This window comes from Cervus canadensis, chromosome 8 (genome assembly GCF_019320065.1).
Source record: "Cervus canadensis isolate Bull #8, Minnesota chromosome 8, ASM1932006v1, whole genome shotgun sequence".
NCBI lineage: Eukaryota > Metazoa > Chordata > Mammalia > Artiodactyla > Cervidae > Cervus > Cervus canadensis.
In genome coordinates, this window is record NC_057393.1 from 55876206 (window position 1) to 55896824 (window position 20619).

General features: G+C 46.6%; 1 protein-coding gene across 1 annotated transcript in view; it reads left to right on the plus strand.

The window, feature by feature from the left end:
- The first annotated feature begins 2877 nt into the window (after window positions 1-2877).
- Window positions 2878-20619, plus strand: part of ALOX5 (arachidonate 5-lipoxygenase) — a 41651-nt gene continuing 23909 nt past the window's right edge. The window contains exons 1-3 of the mRNA XM_043476289.1: window positions 2878-3229; window positions 9565-9763; window positions 11987-12068. Of these exons, the coding sequence (XP_043332224.1) occupies window positions 3080-3229; window positions 9565-9763; window positions 11987-12068 (431 nt within the window). The 5' untranslated portion in view covers window positions 2878-3079. The remainder of the gene's footprint in view (window positions 3230-9564; window positions 9764-11986; window positions 12069-20619) is intronic.

A 20619-nucleotide genomic window follows, 5' to 3' on the forward strand; every position in this document is an offset into this window, starting at 1 on the left:
AAGGAGGAGAGAAGGAAATGGCAACCCACTCTGGTATTCTTGTCTGGAGAATCCCATGGACAGAGGAGCCTGACAGACTACAGTCCACGGGATCACAAGAGTCAGACACCACTCAGCGACTAAACCACCACCACCAATGGGAAGTGACTGCTAATGCAGGTGATGAAAATATTCTGAAATTGACTGTGGTGAAAGTCTCAGAACTCTCTGAACATTACATTACTAAACACTATTGACATGTATCCTTTAAATGAGTGAAATGCATGGCATGCTAATTACATCTCAATAAAGCTGTAAAAAAAAAAGAAGAAGAAGAAGAAAGGAAGAGAGGGACAAAAGGAAAAAAGTAAACCACCTTGGACTTTAAGTAAGGCAATAGATGACTCCACCTATGCTACAGAGAATTGGGGGATGGGGTGGGGGGATGGCAGTTAGACTAGAGATAAAGATAGTAGATAGGACGCAGTCACTACAATCCATACAGAAGATGTTGAAACACTGAGCCAGGGCAGAGCAGCAAGGACAAGATGGAGATATTTTGGGAGATACTATCCCAAGATGGCCAAGTTTCTGTTGAAACAGACATTTCATTTCATTTTCTGCGTGAGAGTAAAGGGCATGTGTGTAAATGAACTCAGTGCTTGGGGAAGTAGCTTAATAACATGTTACAAAGGTTTCAAAATGTTCATACACTTTGGTCCCTATATTAAGAAAAACTTTTTTTAATGTATTAAGCACAAAATATGTACTACAGCATTATTTATCAAGGAAAGCAATCTAAATGCCCAATAATAATGGATTAACTAAGAGAATGATGGCATATCCATATAATTATAATTAAATATTACACAGTTGACAAAATATTTAAAACATGAAATTACATATATCTTATAATAGTAAGGAGAACAGAAATATGACAGGAGATTATGCATACAATGTGCTCTTAATGTAAAAATATATAAGGCAATTAGTAAGTGTTTACTAATTGCTTTTTCTGCACATTGTTATGAGTTTTATTTGTGTATCAAACTTCTACTTCCTACAAAGATAGTTCATTACTTTCATCAAAAAACATACTGTATTTCCTTTTTCTAAAAAAATAATGGCCATTTTATTCCTAGATTTGAAGAACATTTCCATAGCCATCCTGCATACCTTCTCCAGAGTTCCCTGTAGCACATATTTTGGCTGGCAGGGGCTGGATCCTACTTTTGTGCTATCATCATCCACCGTATCTCAACTGTGGCCAGTCTTTCATGCCCTACAATTTGATTCCCAGAGAATCCCTCTGGTATTTGCCCTCTGATAAATAAAGCCAGTCCCACTGAAATCTGCCCTCATTCCCACCTGTAGAGAATGGCAGGTACTCACTCTCTCTCTCTGCTCAGAGCAGTGGTCCTACCAGGCAGAGGAGGAAGCAGAATTTGCCACCAGGTAGTCTCAGCTCCCAGAAATGAGAGGTCTGCCTTTAGCCTGCCTCTGCCTGTCCCCAAAAGTGAGTGTGCAAAACAGGCAATTTTATGGACCCACTACCTCAGGTGGAATGAATTTATTTTTAAATTTAGTTCAACTCATTACTGAATGCACACCACAGTCAGTTTAGCAGTTGGGCATGGGGGTGGTGTAGGGGAATACCGAAGACTTCTGAGATCAGGACACAGCATTTAGAAAGCTGACCACCGGCGGGCAGTTTCCCTCTAGCACTGCTGCTGCTGCTGCTAAGTCGCTTCAGTCTTGTCCGACTCTGTGCGACCCCCATAGACGGCAGCCCACCAGGCTCCCCAGTCCCTGGGATTCTCCAGGCAAGAACACTGGAGTGGGTTGCCATTTCCTTCTCTAATGCATGAAAGTGAAAAGTGAGAGCGAAGTCGCTCAGTCGTGTCCAACCCCTAGCGACCGCATGGACTGCAGCCTACCAGGCTCCTCCGTCCATGGGATTTTCCAGGCAAGAGTGCTGGAGTGGGTTGCCATTGCCTTCTCCTCCCTCTTGCACACAAAGCCTTTTACTATCATCCCTTCCAGGCCTCTGCCCATCATCAGTTACACAGCCGATTAAAAAATAATTAAAATAGATAAATGAATAAATAATACTCTGCCAGGCAGCGGGTTTTCCAAAACCAGCTCTAACTCCTGGAACATCCTTGCTATGGAGTCCACATCATCTTCCCTAGACTTCCGGCCATGCTTCCACTCCCGAACCATCTCCAAACAAGTCCTATTGCGCGCCCAGCCTCCCTGCCCCCAAGTTTCTGCAACCCTTCCGAGCGCTAGCCCCCTCCATACACCCTCCTAGGTGTCCGGATTCCAGTTTTCCTGTCCTGGCCTCCCCTCCCTCTCTGGCTGCCCTGCCTCCCACTACACACGGACCATCTCTAGGCCTGAGCCTGGCTGGCACCTGACTCCCCTCTGGGCCCCCCTACACCCGGCCTATTGCGACCTTCCACCAAGGCCGTGGAGGAAGCCAATGCCCACGGAAGTGTCAAAGTACCTACTCAGGTGTCACCCCTGAAAAGCTTACCTGACGCCCCACGTGGGCTCCTCTTCCCGCCCTAGATTCCCAGAGCACCCCTGCTCTCAAGAATCACAGAACTGCCTCGGTCGCGCGGCTTCCCACTCCCCCGGGGACTCAGTGAGGGCAGGGGCTATGTCTGGTTTTCTAGGGGTCCCTGGAGCCCAGCCGTAATGCCTCACAGGAACTCGGGACTGAGGGAGGCCGAGGCAGGAGGGAAGGGCGAAGAGTGGAAACAGAGAAGGAGAAACTGAGTGAGTGAACGGAGGGACAGAGAGAGGGAGGAGGGGGAACAGCTGCGCGGCCCCAGTTCCCTGACTGCTAAAACTGACGCCAAGTCGAGGACGTGAGGTGCAGGCCGGGGTGACGCTCACGGAGCCCTAGGCGAGGCCGGCGGGGCCAGAGCCGCAGGAGGGCGGGCCCGGGGCGGGGCGGGGGCGGAGTGGGGGGCGCGGGGCGGCGGGGACCCGGGGCGCCCGGAGGGAGGAAGCTGTGGCGCTCGGCGGGAGAGGTGCCGAGGCTCCCCGTGCTGGCTGCGCCCGCGCCCCGCGGCCCCCGCTGCGCGTTGCCATGCCCTCCTACACCGTCACCGTGGCCACCGGCAGCCAGTGGTTCGCAGGCACCGACGACTACATCTACCTGAGCCTCGTGGGCTCCGCGGGCTGCAGCGAGAAGCACCTGCTGGACAAGCCCTTCTACAACGACTTCGAGCGCGGCGCGGTGAGCGCGCGCGGCCGGGATGGGCTGGGCGGCCGCGGGACGGGGTGCGCGCGCGTCCAGGACCCATCGGGGTGGCGGGGACCCGAGCTTGGGGGCGAGGAGCTCTAAGAGAATCCTTAACTGGGCAAGTGCTGTGACCATTACTTGCGCCCACTTCCTGGGACTCCATAGATGGCACCTCAGCAGTGGGGAGAATGGGTAGGGCAAGGGATCCAGAGACCTGAGTTCCACCGGGGCCTGATCCCTAGCTCGCTCCGCCCCCATCCCGGGCCTCAGTTTCCCCAGACATAAAGTGCAAGGGTGGGCTTCCGGCTGGTCTAGGAGTCCCGGGCGGTGGCTCAGTGTGGCACTAGCTGATGCCTCCACACCTGGGCAGCTCACATTCCCAGGCCAGGTTCCCAGAGGGAGGCAGAGCGAAGGAACAAGAGACCGAGGCTTCTCGCCTTTTGCAAACCTCGAGGTCTTCACTGGCTTCCAGTAGAGCGTACACCGGGGAACACTTCCCCCCGGGGTGTGAGTGTTCAGAAGAGGAAGAGGGAGGAAGCCTTCCCCTTTCCCCACCTCACCGGAGACCCTGACGCCTTGGGAGTACAGGCAGCAAAGGGACCCCGTGTGGACTGCACCTCTAGTCTGCGGTAACACGCGCTGCAGTGAGGTTTCGTTCAGAAGTGGATTCCCAGTGCCGACCTGGGAGTGAATTCTAGCCTGCAGCGTTCTCTGTGAGCACAGAGGTGCTCACAACTGGTCCTTGCCAGGTGTTTGGTGTCCAGTCCACTGGGTTTATTACATGATCGTTACTTACGTGCTCATTAAATGTGCTGGTAGTCCCAACACACTACAGGTGCCCAGAAAATATCTGTTCCCTTCTGCCACTCCCAACTTCTCAACTGGACCGTAAAGATTTAGATTTCATAAAGCTGTCTTTTTACCTCTTCATTATTTTGTTGAACCAAAAGGAATTACTCACAGTTGACTATTTTTGACAAATAAAACTGGCAATTTCATATGGTTCAACCTAACACTTCTTGGATAATATTTACAAAGCATGTTTTAGGTGTGCAGAGCCTGAAGTCAGCCAGTAATACTCCACTCCTTTTCCAGACTGGAAACTCAGAATGGGCTTGATTCCTACCCAGGAGCCTCAGAACCTCGCTCTATAAGCCCAACTGACACTTAGCCAAGTTCAGCATACTTATGCGGCTAGAGAGTACCCTTCTGGAAGAGTTAGGCATTGAGAATAAGAACTACCTCCTGTTGTTTGGCTTCCCCAACCAGGGACCTGGCTGAGAGGATGGTGGTGCAGGAGGGTACTGAATCATCCATTCAGGGTGATGACGCCCTCGGCTATTTCTGAAGCACCATCATTTATTTCGATTATATTGTGGATTCCGCCAACACGTATGCGAGGAGGACGGGGTACAGACTGCTTGATCTTTATAATCTGTCTTCAGGGGGTCCATTCTCCTTCATACACTACGCATATCACATATCGATGTGCTCATGCTGTTTGGCATGGGACACCTGGGTGTGGCTTCTCAGAGGGGATATAAGGATGTGACCATAACAGGGTCATTGGAAGAGAGATGAAAGCATCCCTCTGTTCATTATTTCCCCACCCTGACAATTCATTCAAATGACATTGTGATTAAACACCTCGGTGAGAGTCCCAGAAACAAATTTCAGGAGAGATTTGCATATCACATTTCCATTAGGAGAAGGGGCACTTCAGGAAGGGCACTGCAGGGGACTTGCTGTCTCCGAAAGGCTCTTTGAAAAAAATCAGCTTTTGAGAAAGTTCCCGTTGATGCAAAGTTACTCCACACTTGGTCTTGCACAGCCCAGAGCTACTTCCTCATTCTCCAGCCAATGTCTCTTTAAGGACAATCTGTCCCTTTGTGGTAAAGGTGAGGGAGAAATCTTAGAGGAAATACTTGTGTAGAAGATAATGCTATCCCATTTAACCTAAAAAGTGTTACAGTCATCATAGATAATAACAGTAATAGTAACAACAATAAAGACTTTTTCGAGGCAACCAATTCAGACATTTCCAGGTCATTGTCAGGTCAACACCCCACTCCCCTCACTCAAAATTCAGTCCCTGTAATGAACAGGATTGCTTCTTTCCCCCAGCAATAAATTGAGTCACAAATCACTGGTTATTCTCATCAGAGTTCTGCAGAGTGATTCAGGACTGGAGTGGGAATCAGAGTCCTTCACAGGTGAGATTCTCCTGTCAAGGCAAATTTAGCAAATTGGTGCTTCTTCGACTCTGTCCGTTTAAAGTAATTCAAGTCCAGGTGGGATGACTTTCACAGATCTGAAGACTTCTGGGAAATCTTAACCTGAGCCTTTTTCATTCCCTGGCAGCAAAGCAAAGGTCATAGAGTGATATTTAGTATATCTCCTTGAACGTAGTCAGTAAGTGTGAACATCTTACAGCTTTGCTTCTTAAATATTTTCAGGGAATATTGTTACAATATGTTCATGAAGAATATATTCTAGAATACTGCCTTCCCAGAAAGACTATATTACTGAAGAATAAGAGCTTCCCTGGTGGCTCAGATGGTAAAGAATGTGCCTGGAACGCAGGAGACTCGGGTTCAGTCCCCAGGGTGGGGAAGATCCCCTGGAGAAGGAAACGGCAACCCCTCCAGTATTCTTGCCTGGGAAATCTGAAGAAAAAGCATTTCCTTCTGATCCTCATTCTAACCTTCACCTTCCCTCTCTGTGCCATCTATTCCCTACATTCTGCCTCTTCTTCCTCCTTCTCTTCCTTCCTCTGCTCCATTTTCCTCACAGTTCCCCAATGCCCCGAATCTCTTGTCTTCTTTTCTGCTCCAGTTTCTCCCTTCTGCTGTCTCCTAGATTCCCACACGCAGCTCCCCAATTCTTTGCTTGTTTAATCTCCCTAACCACTGCCCCTTTTCTCCCTCTTTCTGCCCTAGCCTCTCCCTCATCCACCCCTTAATCACCTCCCTCTCTCTCTCTGCTCCACAGCCCCCTCCTCTCCCTTCCCACTCCCCATCAGCCCCTCATTAGCCCCCTCCACAATAGGCAGTCCAGGCTGAACCACATCATGACTGTTCTCTGTCCTTGCTGTAGCAGGAATCTGGGGCAGAGACAAATGGAACCTTTCTTTAAATGCCAATATAAAGATCAAAACAAAAACTGACCAACTAATACTTTGCTGAAATATTCCAAAGCCTTAGAGCTATGTGGCCAATGTTGAATTGAGAGCAACTGGATGAAATCAGCAAGCTGGCCCTTCTGAGAAAGGAGACTAGTGAATATCAGGTTTCCCTGCCTCCACGTCTCTGTCCAGTGCCTGACTGCTGCACCCACCACTTCTGCCCCAAGAACTCCATGCACCAGACTCCTCCTCCCACATGTGAATTCCTCACCTCCTTTCTCCACATTCAGAGTGCCCTGCTCATTCCCCTTCTCCACTCAGCTCACCTCCAAAATATTACCAACTCCTAAGAGCTGCCTCAACTGTCATCTCGTAGGAAGCTTTTCCATGTCCTCCACCCCATTCCACATCACCTTCATACTCCATGGAGGGCTTGAACCCAGGCTCAAAGCCAGGTCACCTGGCTCCCAAGCCAAGGCTTTTCCCCTGATGTGATCATCGGGAAAATTGAGAGGAACCCAGATTGGGCCATCACACAGCTATGGGTTCTAGTCATGGGGCCACCAGTTACTTACTAGTGTGGTAGCTGCCTGACCTCTCTGAACCTCAGTTTCCAGCTATAAAATAAGATAATCATCCACTCGGCCATGCACATGTACTATATTTATTGTGCATCATGCCATCCACTGTTGGCACTGTAGAATGTGCAGAATGGACATGTGATGTTAATGAGTCAAGACAAATGAGTCAACAAACATAGTATCTATCCAGCATACTGGCCCAGGCAAAGGAGGAAGGAAGGCCATTACACCTTCTGGCTCTTTGTTCCTTCCTAAGACCTGACTTTCTGTTTAATGTACAGGACCCTGAGATCTTCCCAGAAGCCCCCTCTATCCTCTGTGACTCTCCAGCAGTAACTCCCTTAGAAGCCAGTGCCCAGCCACCGGACTTTGTCCCTAGACAGCCCGAGTGAGGACTGAATTCCTCGGACCCTCATTCACCTCCTGGGGCACTGCTCCAAAGCCAGGGCCAGCCGGAGACCAACCAGACTCTCAGGCCTGTCCTTCCTGCTCCCCGTCAGATAGCATATTGAGTCCCTGTAAGTCTGTCCACTGATTCCATCCCAGGTGAAGCTCCAGGGCCTTCCACCAGGTACCTGTAGGGGCCACTGGGGCCGGGGGACCTGAAGGGTCCATTCTCCTGTGACTGCACATAGGCGTGCACAGGGTGACCTTGCTCTCCCTTCCCTCAAAGAAGCTACTCTGTCCCTTCTTTATCAGTCCCTACCCACAGCTGGACGTCTGGCCCTCCCTCTGAGAATCACCCTGGAGAGGCTCCCGGGGCTCCATCCCACTTCCCTGAGAATGTCCACCTCAGAGGCTCATGGCTCTTGTTACTTGACAGTGGCTGTTCTCTCCCCCTTCACCTCAGCCTTCCTGCATCAGCCTCCAGACACCTGCAGCCCCCCACCCCCACCCCTGAGGAGCCACAGGAAAGCCACTTCCCCTGGAGCCGCCACCCGGGGCCCAGGATTCACCACACTTCGCCACATGTTGACTTCCCTCTGCTGGGTCTGTGCTGCCAGCAGCAAGATGCCTGCAGGTCTCACTTGGCCTCAGTGGGGTTCTCAGTGAGAAACAGTTTCTGGCGACAGAGTAGCCAGCCCGTGTGGTGGGTCCCTGACAGGTGAACCAGCTTATCTGTTCTGCCGGATGCCCCACCCTTCAGGCAAAAGAACCCTCCTGTCCCACAGTGTTTCTCGTGAGAGAGCAGGGATCTCAGAAAAGTTCACAGGGAACGGTGACCCCCAGGCCCATGGGGCCTTGGGCAGGGAGGGGGCTGTCTGTACTACAGACTGCTGATCTCTGGGGAGAAAGTGGCAGGCCCCAGGTTGGGAGAGGAGTCCCAGTGAGGGGCTGGATGACCAGAGGAGCTGGGAGGAGGGAAAGGAAAGGCCCAGACCACAGGAAACTGGCAAGAGGCTTCCGCTTTCTGACCATAAGCGTCTAGCATCCGCAGCAGCAAAGACACACAAATAGCTCCCTGTGCTCGGAGCCAGAGGGTTTGCTGAAAATATCCAACTTCCAACTCTTCTTAAGAAGTCCTCCCAGGGGTGTCCTGGCGTTTGGAGGGCGAGGATGGAAATGGGGATGCACAGGGTCTTGTCCATGAGGAACACCCGTCCCCTCCACTTATCTCACTATTGCACTGAGAACTCTTTAAGTTCTGCCACCAAGGAAAAACTTCAGAGATGGGTGAAATCTGGCTTAGAAAGTGCCTCAGATGGCATTGAGTCTGGGGCTTCCCAAATCTGCTGGTCTTCAGAACACCCAATGCAGTGTTTGAGCCCCCATCCTTCTCTCCCAGCTACACATATGGAGAGGAGAGCCTCCAGCAGCGCTGCCACCATGCCAGCTTGTCTTCTGGGGTCAGGAGCCTGGCAGCAGCCTGGGGTGCAGTGCTGCACGTGGCCTGGGGCAGCAAGGCCAGCCTCAGCCCCTCGCTATGCCTGCGACGTAGTGGGAACCACTTGTCTGATTTTCTTGGCATCACTGTGGCTCAGGGAATGTGCAGAGGCCCCGGGACAGCTTGAATCTGTGTGGTTTCAGTTTTACCTGAGCCTCCTCATTTTCACTCAGCTATTTGCCCCACTGATAATGAGAGACATATGGAAGGGCTTGGATTGGAAGTCCAACTCTGCCAGTTAGCAGTGGAAGTGGGACTGAGTCTCACTGTCTGCATCTGAGACACAGGTCCTAACCCTCTCTCCTCCCAAAATGCCTGTGGAATCGATAGCAGCTCAGCGAGCCCTTTGCCAGTTGCCCCTGTGTGCAAGGGCCAGTTAGCCTCATCCAGCCCTAGAGGGCAGCAGGGCCAGCAGCCTGCTGCCCTTGTGAGTGGGGTCAGCTGCAGAGGCCCTCACTGAGCCTGGCCTGGAGGAGGGCACGCCTGCCTGGAGCCTCCACCTTCTCCACCCTGGGCCTTGTGAAGACAGCAGAAGGTCTCCCTCCAAGCAGCGCTTTCACTTATTCACTTCCATCTCCTCGGGGCAGAGTTGGGGGACTTGGCCATCTCTGTCACCCAGGGAGCAGCAAAGAGCCATGCCAAGGGCAGACATCAGCAGACATCTCTGCTAAATGAACTGAGGATGATGCAAAGGCTCAGGGGCTCCCAGACCGTCTGATTTGCCTTTTCTTCTTCTCAGGTTGATTCTTACGATGTGACAGTGGATGAAGAACTGGGCGACATCCAACTGATCAAAATCGAGAAGCGCAAGTACTGGCTCCATGACGACTGGTACCTGAAGTACATCACAGTGAAGACACCTTGTGGGGATTACATCGAGTTCCCCTGCTACCGCTGGATATCGGGCGAGGGCGAGATTGTCCTGAGAGATGGACGAGGTGAGCGGCTCAGGCCCCGTCCACCTCCCGGGTTTCCAGGGAATGAGAGGGTTTGCAGCCCCTCCATCCCCGAAGATCTGTATCCATGGGAATAATAACAGTGCTGCCCATGGCTGAGCACCTGCTCTGTGCCCTGATGCACCTGCAGGAGATGTGACTTCCTCTGGGTACTGATAAGTCCCAGGCTCAGAGGGTGGAGTGACAGGCTCCAAGCTCCATCCAGCCATGTCCCCTCTCTGCCATACAGTCCGTCAGGGGGAAGATTATGAGCCCCCCACTTTTGTCAGAGGGTAACCAGGATCTCTAGTAGCACACACCCCTAGGACGTGTCCCTGGATGGACGGTTCTCCAGTTTAGTTCTTGGCTCTCCTCTCTGGGAGGTCATGTTGGGACTTGGGCTCCTAGGGATCCCACTCAGGCCAGGGAAAGGAAGGGGGTGACCAGGAGTGCCTATGCGCCAGCTCAGAGGAATCATGGGCAGAGTTCATGTTCAGTGGTCACCAGCCATTAAACCTGAAGTCTCACTTTTTTGCTGAAAGAGAGAAGAACCTAAAATGTGCCCTCTTAAGCAAGACCCTCAAATGTGCAGACCCCAATCTGACACTTCCTCACGAGGCCATTCTTGGTAAGAGACACACGGCTGGCTTGCTTGGAGGTGGAGGAGAGAGAAGCAGATGGTGGGGTGATCTCAGGCCACTTTCCCTCTGAACAATGCGCCTCCCCACTTGGCTCACCAGCCTCTTGCTGCTGCTAAGTCACGTCAGTCGTGTCCAACTCTGTGTGACCCCATAGGCGGCAGCCCACCAGGCTCCCGTCCCTGGGATTCTCCAGGCAAGAATACTGGAGTGGGCTGCCATTTCCTTCTCCAGTGCATGAAAGTGAAAAGTGAAAGTGAAGTCGCTCAGTCGTGTCCGACTCTTCGCGACCCCATTGACTGTAGCCTACCAGGCTCCTCCATCCATGGGATTTTCCAGGCAAGAGTACTGGAGTGGGGTGCCCCAGCCTCTTAGCATGATTCAAATCCATGCCTGGTGCTCTTAAACTCTCAGACCACATCCCATTTTTTCTGATCTGGAATTTAACTTAAGAAAGAAAATTTCAGGAGCATTTCTGAACTACATGATTGGGGCAAGAAGGATTTTTACCCTCTGTCCTCATGGCAGGGAAAAGATCACAAAAGTCATTCTGTCTTTTGGTGGCCACCAAAGGTTGCAGACAGGACACTTCTCTTCTACCAAGATTTTAAAATCACGAGCTCCACTTCCTGCTACCCACCTGCCACCCAAGGTCTCAGCTATAAAGTCCAATCCTTCTTCCCACAGACCCCAAAGCTCTTTCCAGCAATAAAATATATGGCACATTCAAACTGGGATTTTTAGAAGGCATAGGCCAGTGTGGAAGGCCATTAGCACTGCTAGTCCTAATGGCCTAGGAGGGTGGGGGAGGGAAAAAATGCCAGAATAATTCAGAAGGGGATTGTTCTGGAGCCAGAGCTACCTTGGGAGGAGCTGCAGCAGGGGCTGTCTCAGCCCCTGCAGACAGTCTGGGGAGACACTGCAGAGAGACTGGGGAAGAAATGCCCTCTCTTCACTGTCCCATGCGCTCCACTCTCTGGCAAGGGTTCCCAGTGGCTCGACCCAACGTGGAGCCCACTGATGCACTGATCAGGGACCCTGAGGGATAGGACAAGATGAAGGGTGGCTCTGGAGGGGCACATGGAAGCCACCCAGCATGTCTCACTGGCCCATTGCTGTGTAGCAATCTTAGTGGCTCTAAATAGCCATTTTATTTTGCTCATGATCTTAGGGGTCAGGAAGTTGGGAAGGGCTTAGCTGGGTGGTTCCTCTGTGAGCCATGGGCATCCACTGAGGGGGGAGGGCTAGAGGATCCACTGCTAGGATGGTTCTCTCATGTGGCTAGAGCTTCAGGGCTCCGTGGTCTCTCGCTCTCCACATGGCATCTCATTTTAAAGCTTAGACGTCTCACAGTTTGGTGGTCTCAGGGGACTCATGCTTCTTAAGTGGTGGTGGACTTCCAAGAGCAGGTATTCCAAGAGTCAGAAAGTGGATGCTGCCAGTTTCCTGACGCCTGACTCTGGAAACTGGCTCAGTGTGATGTCCCCTGTATTCTATTGGCACAAGCAGGTTTCTGCGGGAAGCCTGAACACTGGATGTTGTTTCTGTCCTTCTCTAGGGTCATTTCACACATGTGCTTTCTTCACAGCGAAGTTGGCCTGTGATGACCAGATTCACATTCTCAAGCAGCATAGACGCAAAGAACTGGAAACACGACAAAAACAGTATCGGTGAGTTGTGACGTCAGGCCAAATAGCTGAGGAGCCATGGTTTCTTCTATCTCAGAGGCATAACTCTGCCCACAGTTTGTGGCCCATCAGTGTTGGTACGTGATGACTGAAGCGCCAGATCCCTTCTATTCTCCTCGCTCCACCTTACCACCACTCCAAGCAGAGATGGCTAAAGAGTTACGAAAAATGTGGAATCAACCTCATTGACATTTAGAAGGAATGGGACAGCAAAGGCTTGAACTCACCTTGGTATTCTCTCACTTCCCATTGTAGGGATTACCCCTCACTTTTTGTCTTCTTATCATACTTAAGTTATAAATGTGATACATGATCCACAAGAAAATGGACAAATATTTAGCAAACAGACCAAGAAAAAAGAAAGGACTCAAATTATTAAAATTAGAAAGAAAAGAGGGAACATCAATACCAACCTCACAGAAATTAAAATGAATGAAAGGGAATAGTATGAATAACTGTATACCAACCTGTTAGATGACTTAGATGAGGCACTTCCCTGGTGGTCCTGTGGTTAAGACTCTGCATTTCCAATGCAGCAGGCACTGGAACATCCTCTCAATGGCATTGAATTATGAATACATGCTAAACTATAGATGAATCTCAAAAACATTATGCCAAATGTTATTTACAAAAGGCTGTATGTTATGTGAATCTATTTTTGTGAAATATCCAGTATAGGCAAGTCTATGGACAGACATTAGTAGGTTAGTCATCAGCTAGGGCTGAAAGTTGGGAATGGGACATGGAGAATGACTATTAGGTGGATACAAAGTTTCTTTTGGGGGTGAAAATATTCCAAAATTAGATTATGGTGATGGTTGCACAACTCTGAAAATATACTAAAAACCTTATAATTGGATACTTTTAAGGGATGAATTTTATTGTATGTAAATTATATCTCAATACTGCTGTTTTTCATGTTTATTTTTATGTATTTATTTGGCTGTGCCTGGTCTTTGTTGTGGCACACAGGATCTTTAGTTGCAGCATGCGAACTCTTAGTTGCAGCCTGTGGTATCTAGTTCCCCGACCAGGGATTGAACCCAGGCCCTCTGTATTGGGAGTGTGGGCTATTACCCACTGGACCACCATGGAAGTCCCTTAATACAACTGTTTTAAAAAAATAATACACATGAGCAAGTGTTCACATCTGGAAAGTAATGCTCAATGTGCTATATGCAGCCTATAATTTAATGCGTCATTGTGGAATTCTGAGTGAATCAGGCTTTTATTATCTTTCCATTTTTGTGTGCATTTTTAAGTATTTCCTCAGGATAGATGCCCAGGAGTGAAATTACTAAATCAAATAGCAGAAATTATTAGTATATATTGACAAATTTCTTTTCAAAAATCTTTTAGCTAGTTTTCAGGATCAGTGTGTGGGCATCCATTTCACTTAATACTTGCCAAAGCTAAATAGTATCTTTTATTTTTTAACTTTCCTAATTTGTGAAAGCATCTCTTAGTTCCTTATTCTTCCCCCGCTTCTCAGAGACCCACTCCTGTCCAGTGGTTGAGAAATCCCCACTGAGACCACTGATTCCCCCAGTCTCAAAATTATGTTTAGCTCTATCCCCCTTCCCTTCAAAAATTTACATTTCCATAAAACAGAATGGAAAATGAGAGAGTCATACACATGTGGATATATTTGATATATTATAAATATACTTTGATGTATTACAAAGGCAGTGATGATAAGTGGTGTGGGGTTATTAAGCATCATACAGAATGGAAAGAAAGAGGCAGAGAAAGAGGAAAAGGAGACTAAACTCATGTTGTTCAGAAAATTTATTTTTGGAGTGAGTAGGCTTAAATATTAAAGGCAAAACTGTTAACACTTTTAAACCATAAAAGATTCTTCTTCATGACCTCATGAAAAAAGATTTTTCAAATAAGACTCAAAATGCCCTAACCATAAAGGAAAGAATAATCTCAGCTATTTCAAAGTGAGGAAGTCTTATTCCCTACAAAACAGTACAAAGAGAATTATTATTCACTGTGTACAAAGGATCTCTACAAATCTACAAAAAGAGGATTGTCAGTTCAGTAAAAAAAGGCACTTGCAGTCACTGCACAAAATGTGAACAGCAAGTATACAAAAGGGTGCTTAGCCTCATTTGTAATCGGAGAAATCAGAAGATCACGAAGAACGATTGCTACTACTACTATACTATACACACACAGGCAGAGTTGAAACACCTTGACAATACCCAAGTGTCAAAGAAGGTATGAAGGGATGGGAAGGCTCAGGCACTGCGAACAGGGCTAAAAATTGAAACAACCTCTGTACAACACAGTTTTGTAATATCTGATGGAAGTCAAGCTACATTTGATCTATGGTCAGAAGTTCTACTCCTGGATCCAAATCCAGGTGTGCGGGTGCACCTGGATACATGTACAGAGATGGTCACAGTATTATTTATGAGAGCAAAAAAAATGGAAACCACCCAATGTCCATCAACAGTAGAAGAGGTAAATAAATTATGATAATTCTACCCTGCAAGGAAGAGCAATGAACTGCTGGTACCCATAGCAACAGGAACAAACCTCAAACACAGTGCTGAAGAACAGAAGCCAGCCACATGTCTGGTCAATTTATGAGGTTTGAAATTATGTTGTTTAGGGAAACTTGTATAACAGTAGAACAATAAATAGTAGCAGGAAGTGATTATTACAAAGTTGAGGTGATTGGGGAGGTTGAGTTGGCATGTGGGAGGCTGAAGCTACTGGCAATGTTCTGATTCTTGATCTGGATGTTGCTTATACAGATGTTTTGTGCATTTTTCATATGTGAGTATTAAATTTTTTCTTTTTTCTTTTCCATATTTATATTTTCTTTTCCATAGTAAAAAAAATTTTAATGAAACTTCTATGATTTTAGTACCACATATAGAAGAATAAAGGGCTTCCCAGGTGGCACAGTGATAAAGAATACGCCTGCCAACGCAGGAGACACAGGAGATGTGAGTTCGAACCCTGGTTCAGGAAGATCACCAAAACAGCAACCCACTCCAGTATTTTTACCTGGAAAATACCATGAACAGAGGAGCCTGATGGGCTACAGTCCATGGGGTCACAAAGAGTCGGACATGACTAAGCAACTGAGCGTGCGTGTGCACATGCACACACACACACACACTCGGAAGAATAATCTGATAATGCAATGTGTGATGTTAAGCATCTATGAATTTGCGACTTGCTGTAGAATATTTGTGAGTAAGCCTCTCAGCTCAGGCACCATATGAGCTTTGAGAATTTTGTGCTTGATGCAGTGCACGAGGCATTGGCCAAGAGCACTGCACCACCCGTCCCCATCCTAAGGGGCTGGTGTTCTTACACCCCTTCCCTTCCCATTTCAACCACGGTGGAAAGCCCCTACAGCAAGTACTCCACGTGCTTATGGAAGGAAGGAGTCCTATACTACGGTGAGTTAAGCAGCTTCCAGAGAATCTGCTAGTTTATGTCCAATTAAGAGAGTGGAGAGCAGATTTTATCAGTTCCACACTAATTCAGACTAAGATGTTAATTGTTATAACAGGCATTTTGTCTTAACCCAGTGTTTTCCAAAATGCACCCTGGGGCGTTTGTCCCCAAACTTTCTCTCCAGAAAAGGGCTCCATGGTAAAACAAGTTTGGGAAACTGTTTATCACATTCTCCTGGCGGTTCACAGTGCACATAAGCACTGAGAATACTGAGACGTTTTGGAGGTAATGATCCCTGGTTGACCTTTTATAACCCAAGATCTCCCAAGAGAATTTGATGTAGGACTCAATGTCCTGCAGAAGGAGTGCTCTGTGAAGCCCCTTTCGGAAACACCCCTTCCCCAGGGAGAGGTGGGTTCAGTGGTGTGTTGGTCTTACAGGGACGGGGCTTTGGCAGGGTCTAGAGAAACCTGGCAGGCTACAGTTCATAGGGTCGCAAAGAGTCGTTCCTGGCTGAGCACACACCACGCACGGACACACAGGGACACGGGGCAGAGGGTATTCTGATGAGATTGTTTGCCCCTCTCGTAGATCTAATCATCATTTTTCTTCTTCCTTCTGCTCATCTGTTCTTTTCAGACCTCCTGCTCTGTTTCCGTTTAGGAAACACTGAACTTTGCACTGTCTGCGTATTCTTAGAGTTCCTCTTTCACATGAACCCTCAGGCTTCCAGATAAGAGTTTGAAAGTGAAGTTAACAGCTAAGAATAGTCTCCAGTATGTCAGAAGCTGGCAAATTCAGCTGGTTCTCTTCACTCAATCAGCCAAGCTGGAAGATGGAGAAGCCCACACAGTTCATAACCCAGCACCCATGTTCTCTCACTGTGATTGCATGTGTGGTACACAGTCACACACACACAGAGAGCAAACTATAGAGAAGTGGGTTTTCATCTACATCATTTAATCTAATCATTCCATGACTTGCTTTTTCTTCCCCCATTATTCTGTTGCAAAGAGCTGCCAATTGATAGGTGCCGTGCTTTCATTTAGCTTCTGTGTAGCACACCATCGTGTGAATAAACCATCATGCTCCCCCACTCCCCTGCTGGTGGACATGTTGGAAGTCTTTAATTTCTGGCTGTCACAAGCCAGTGCAATCAGTTTCCTCATACACCTTGTCTCCTGATTTCTTTAATGAGTTGCTCTATGGAACATACACAGGAGCAGACATGCAGGGTTGCAGACCACATGTTAAATTTTCAAAATATTGCCTATTGTTTTCCAAAGAGGTTCTGCCAATTTTCACCCCAGGAGCTGTTCCTGAGTTGCTATTTCCCTACATCGTCCACCTGCTTTACACCTTGAGACATTTTCATCCTTGTCAATCTAATGTGTGTGCAATAGCATCTCTTTTACTGTTTTCCTCATCCTTAAGTTGCCACTATTTCTTGCTTTATGTGACAGTACCAGAGTTTATTCAACCATTCTCCTATAGATGGGCATTCAGTTTGTTTCCCATTTGTATATTGGATTATATTTTGTATTAAAACCAGTGCTGCAAGAAGCAACCTCGTACAAACATGTTGATGTACTGGTGCTTGAATTACTGTCATATTAATTTCCAGAACTCACATACCTGAGTCAAATCATCAGTTTTCACTTTAAGAAATAATGACAAAATTCTCTTCCCAAAATTTTACAGCAGTTTTCAATCTCACCAATGGTATATGAAGATATACTATTACCTATACCTTCACTAATGCCTGATGACATCAATCTTTTAAATTTTTAACAAAACAAAAGGCCCTTACCCTGAAGTAAGAGCCCACTGCTGTCTTAATCTGCATGCCTCTGGCCACTGGTGAGTTTAGCCTCTGCTTTCTTCTTGTTCACATTGCCTGTTTATGCACTTTATTTTTCTATGAGTTTATTATTAATCTAAAGGAGCTCTTCATATATTGGGGTAGTATCCCTTTGTTATATGTATAGTGTATTTCATTTGTCTTCTGTTGCTCTTACCACAGATTTTAGCTCTTTATTTTCTTAATATATGCATTCTTTTTCTTTGTAAATTTTGGGTTTCCTGCTTTGCTTAAGAAGGCCCTCCCCATCCCAGTGTTACATAAGTACTCATATTTTTGTCTAATATTTTTTATAATTTTGTTAACTTTAGGCTTTTAATTCATCTGCTATGCATTTTTATACATGATGTGAAATCGGAATCAAATGTTTCTGGTATCATTTATTAGGTAGTAAGTTTCTCCGTGCTGCTTTGGGATGATACCCACGGCACGCGGAGCTGATGTGGCAACCACGCGTGCGGGCCCTGTAGTCAATGCCTGGGCTCAGCCCCACTTACTGCCACTGTGAAAGCTGTTCAGTCTCTTTGCGCCTCAACTGCCCCCTCTGTAAAGTGGGAGAAATAGTAATACCACCTCTTAGGGTTTTGAATTAAATAGGTTACACTATGAAAACACATAGACTAGTATTCGACACATAGGAAACACTGGTTACGTATTAGCTAGTTTTGTATTATATTCACATATTTTCTTGGGTCTGTTTTTCTACCCCATGACCCAGCACCATCTTTTGGTGATCAGGACTTTCTAATAAATGTGAATGGTTGTTTTGTTATCTCATTGTTCTTTTTAGTTTTTCATGATGAGAATTGCTTTGAATTATAAATAAATGTGTCCCATACTGGCATTTTAATAATGTTCCATCTTTCCACCCACTTAGATCTGTGTGATATCCTTCAGTAGAATTTCTGGTTTTATTCATGAAGTGCTTTCACCGTTCCAGTTGCCTTATACCAATGGAAACTGTAGCTGTTACCATTCTAAGTGGGATATTTTTCCATTTTAAATGAATATTGCTGGGATAAAGATGAATTACTCATTTTTCACTATTTACTTTGTATTGACACCTTGCTAAACCATTTTATTGGTTCTAATTATTTTTAAGTGAGTCTTTTAAAATTGTCTGGTTATTTGATCATGTTATAAAAATGATGTTACTTTTTTGTCTTAGTTTACATTATTTACATCAGTGATTTTTTTCTTATTGCCAGAACAAAGTAACGTAGCAAGGATGAACATCCTTTATGAGTCTTGATTTTTGAGAAAATACCTTTGATATTTTTATTTGTTCAATATGTTGTTTTCTGATAAACGCTCTTTGCTTATTTATTTGTTCAATATATTTGCTACTGTTTTCTGATAAACAGTAACTTCATGGTTCATTTTAACATCATGTTTGTTTAGCTGAAGTTGTTCAGTTAATATGGGGCTTCCCTGATGGCTCAGCAGCAAAGAATCCTCTTGCAATGCAGGAGGTGCAGGTTAGATCCCTGAGTTGGGAAGATCCCTGGAGGAGGGCATGGCAACCCACTCCAGTATTCTTGCCTGGAGAATCCCATGAACTGAGAAACCTAGTGGGTTACAATCCACAGGGTCACAGAGTTGGCATGACTGAAACTGAACATGTATACACGCACTTTCAATTAATTATATGAAAAAGTGAGTAATATATGTGGGTAATATAATGTCCCAGTCCGTACTTGTCCCCACAACCCCTCCCCAAAAAAATATTTCTCCTGCCCTCACGAATTCCTTGACTTGATATAAGAGGCTTAAATGATGATCTAAAAAATGTCCATTAAACACCTAACACTATCTCCCGGTCGTCACCATGGCAAATAAGAAACCTAATAATAGTTTGGTTAATTTCCTTTTCCCAGAAGCTTGTGAGTTTGTAGGAACAGCTTTCCTCCCTCTTTACGCCTTCTTTCCTCTCCCCTCCCTCCCTCCAACATTCTCCCCTTTGACATTTACAATATAGTCAGAATATATCTAGGAATGCCTTTTTTCCCCTTTGTTATTTTTTTCTGTATAGGATTTACTCAGAAAATTGAGGTCTCTTCAGCTTAAGGATGTTTTTCTCCTATTTCTTTGATTTTTACTCTTCATATATTGCTCTCTGTCCTTTGGAACTCTGACTCTCCACAAATCAAATCCTCTATACCCAACTTTCATGTCTCCTGTGTTTTCTTCCATGGCTTCCATTTCTTTGTATATCGGTGTTACAATTTCTTCCATTTGGCCCAAGGCAGTTCCTGTCATATAACAGTGCTCAATAATGAGATAATGAATAGATTTTTGTCTTCCAGGAGACTGATCAGATCTCACAGTACTAGTATTCTCTTCCCATTTTTCTATGGAATTTTCTATTCAGAAATCATGTTTTATGGTTGCAGAAAGTCTTTTTAGATTCTAATTACATCTCCTTAAGACCTCTCTAGCCCTCTCTCTTTTTAAAGAAATTAAATGTCTTTTCTGCTTTTTCCTTCTGATTGGTTGTTCAACATGGTCTCCCCAGTGGAGTGTGATTTTTCTTGGCCTGTTTATCTGCGGATGGGAAGGTCTTTGGGCCTTGCACAGGTCAGCCTGTCAGGTCTCTCAGGCAGCAGTCCTTGAGTCAAAGGAATATAGCGTTTGGTTTCAGGTGCCAGTTGTAAACTAGCTGGCAAACTGTACTGTCTCCTTGCACTGAAGAGGCTGTGGTCTCATGACCACCCGAGGTGGAAGCATTTTGGAGGCTGGGGTCAGCGGGAGTCAGGGAGGTCCTAAGGAAATGTACTCCAGGTAAACTCTGCACTTAAAAAAAAATGGGAATGCATTAGCTGGCACATCTCCCCTCACTGGGCTCAGTGCTTGCATCCTGAAAAAAATCCAGCTCCACTAAGCTCTTAAAATTGATTAGAGCCCTTGGACTTCCAGTGGCTAAAAGAAAATGTTTAGTGATGTTTAAATTGATTTGACCAACAGTAATTGGTGGCACAGTGATAAAGAATTTACTTGCCAATGCAGGAGACACAGGATACGGGGGTTCAATCCCTGGGTCGGGAAGATCCCCTGGAGGAGGAAATAGCAAGCCACTCCTGTATTATTGCCTGAAAAACCCCATGGACAGAAGAGCCTGGTGGTCTATAGTCCATGGAGTTGCAAAGAGTCAGACATGACTGAGCAAGTGAGCAGGCATGCACCCACAGTTGATAGTTAATACCAGCTGGGCTACCAGATAACTGTCTCAGTTTTAGACGTATATTGGAG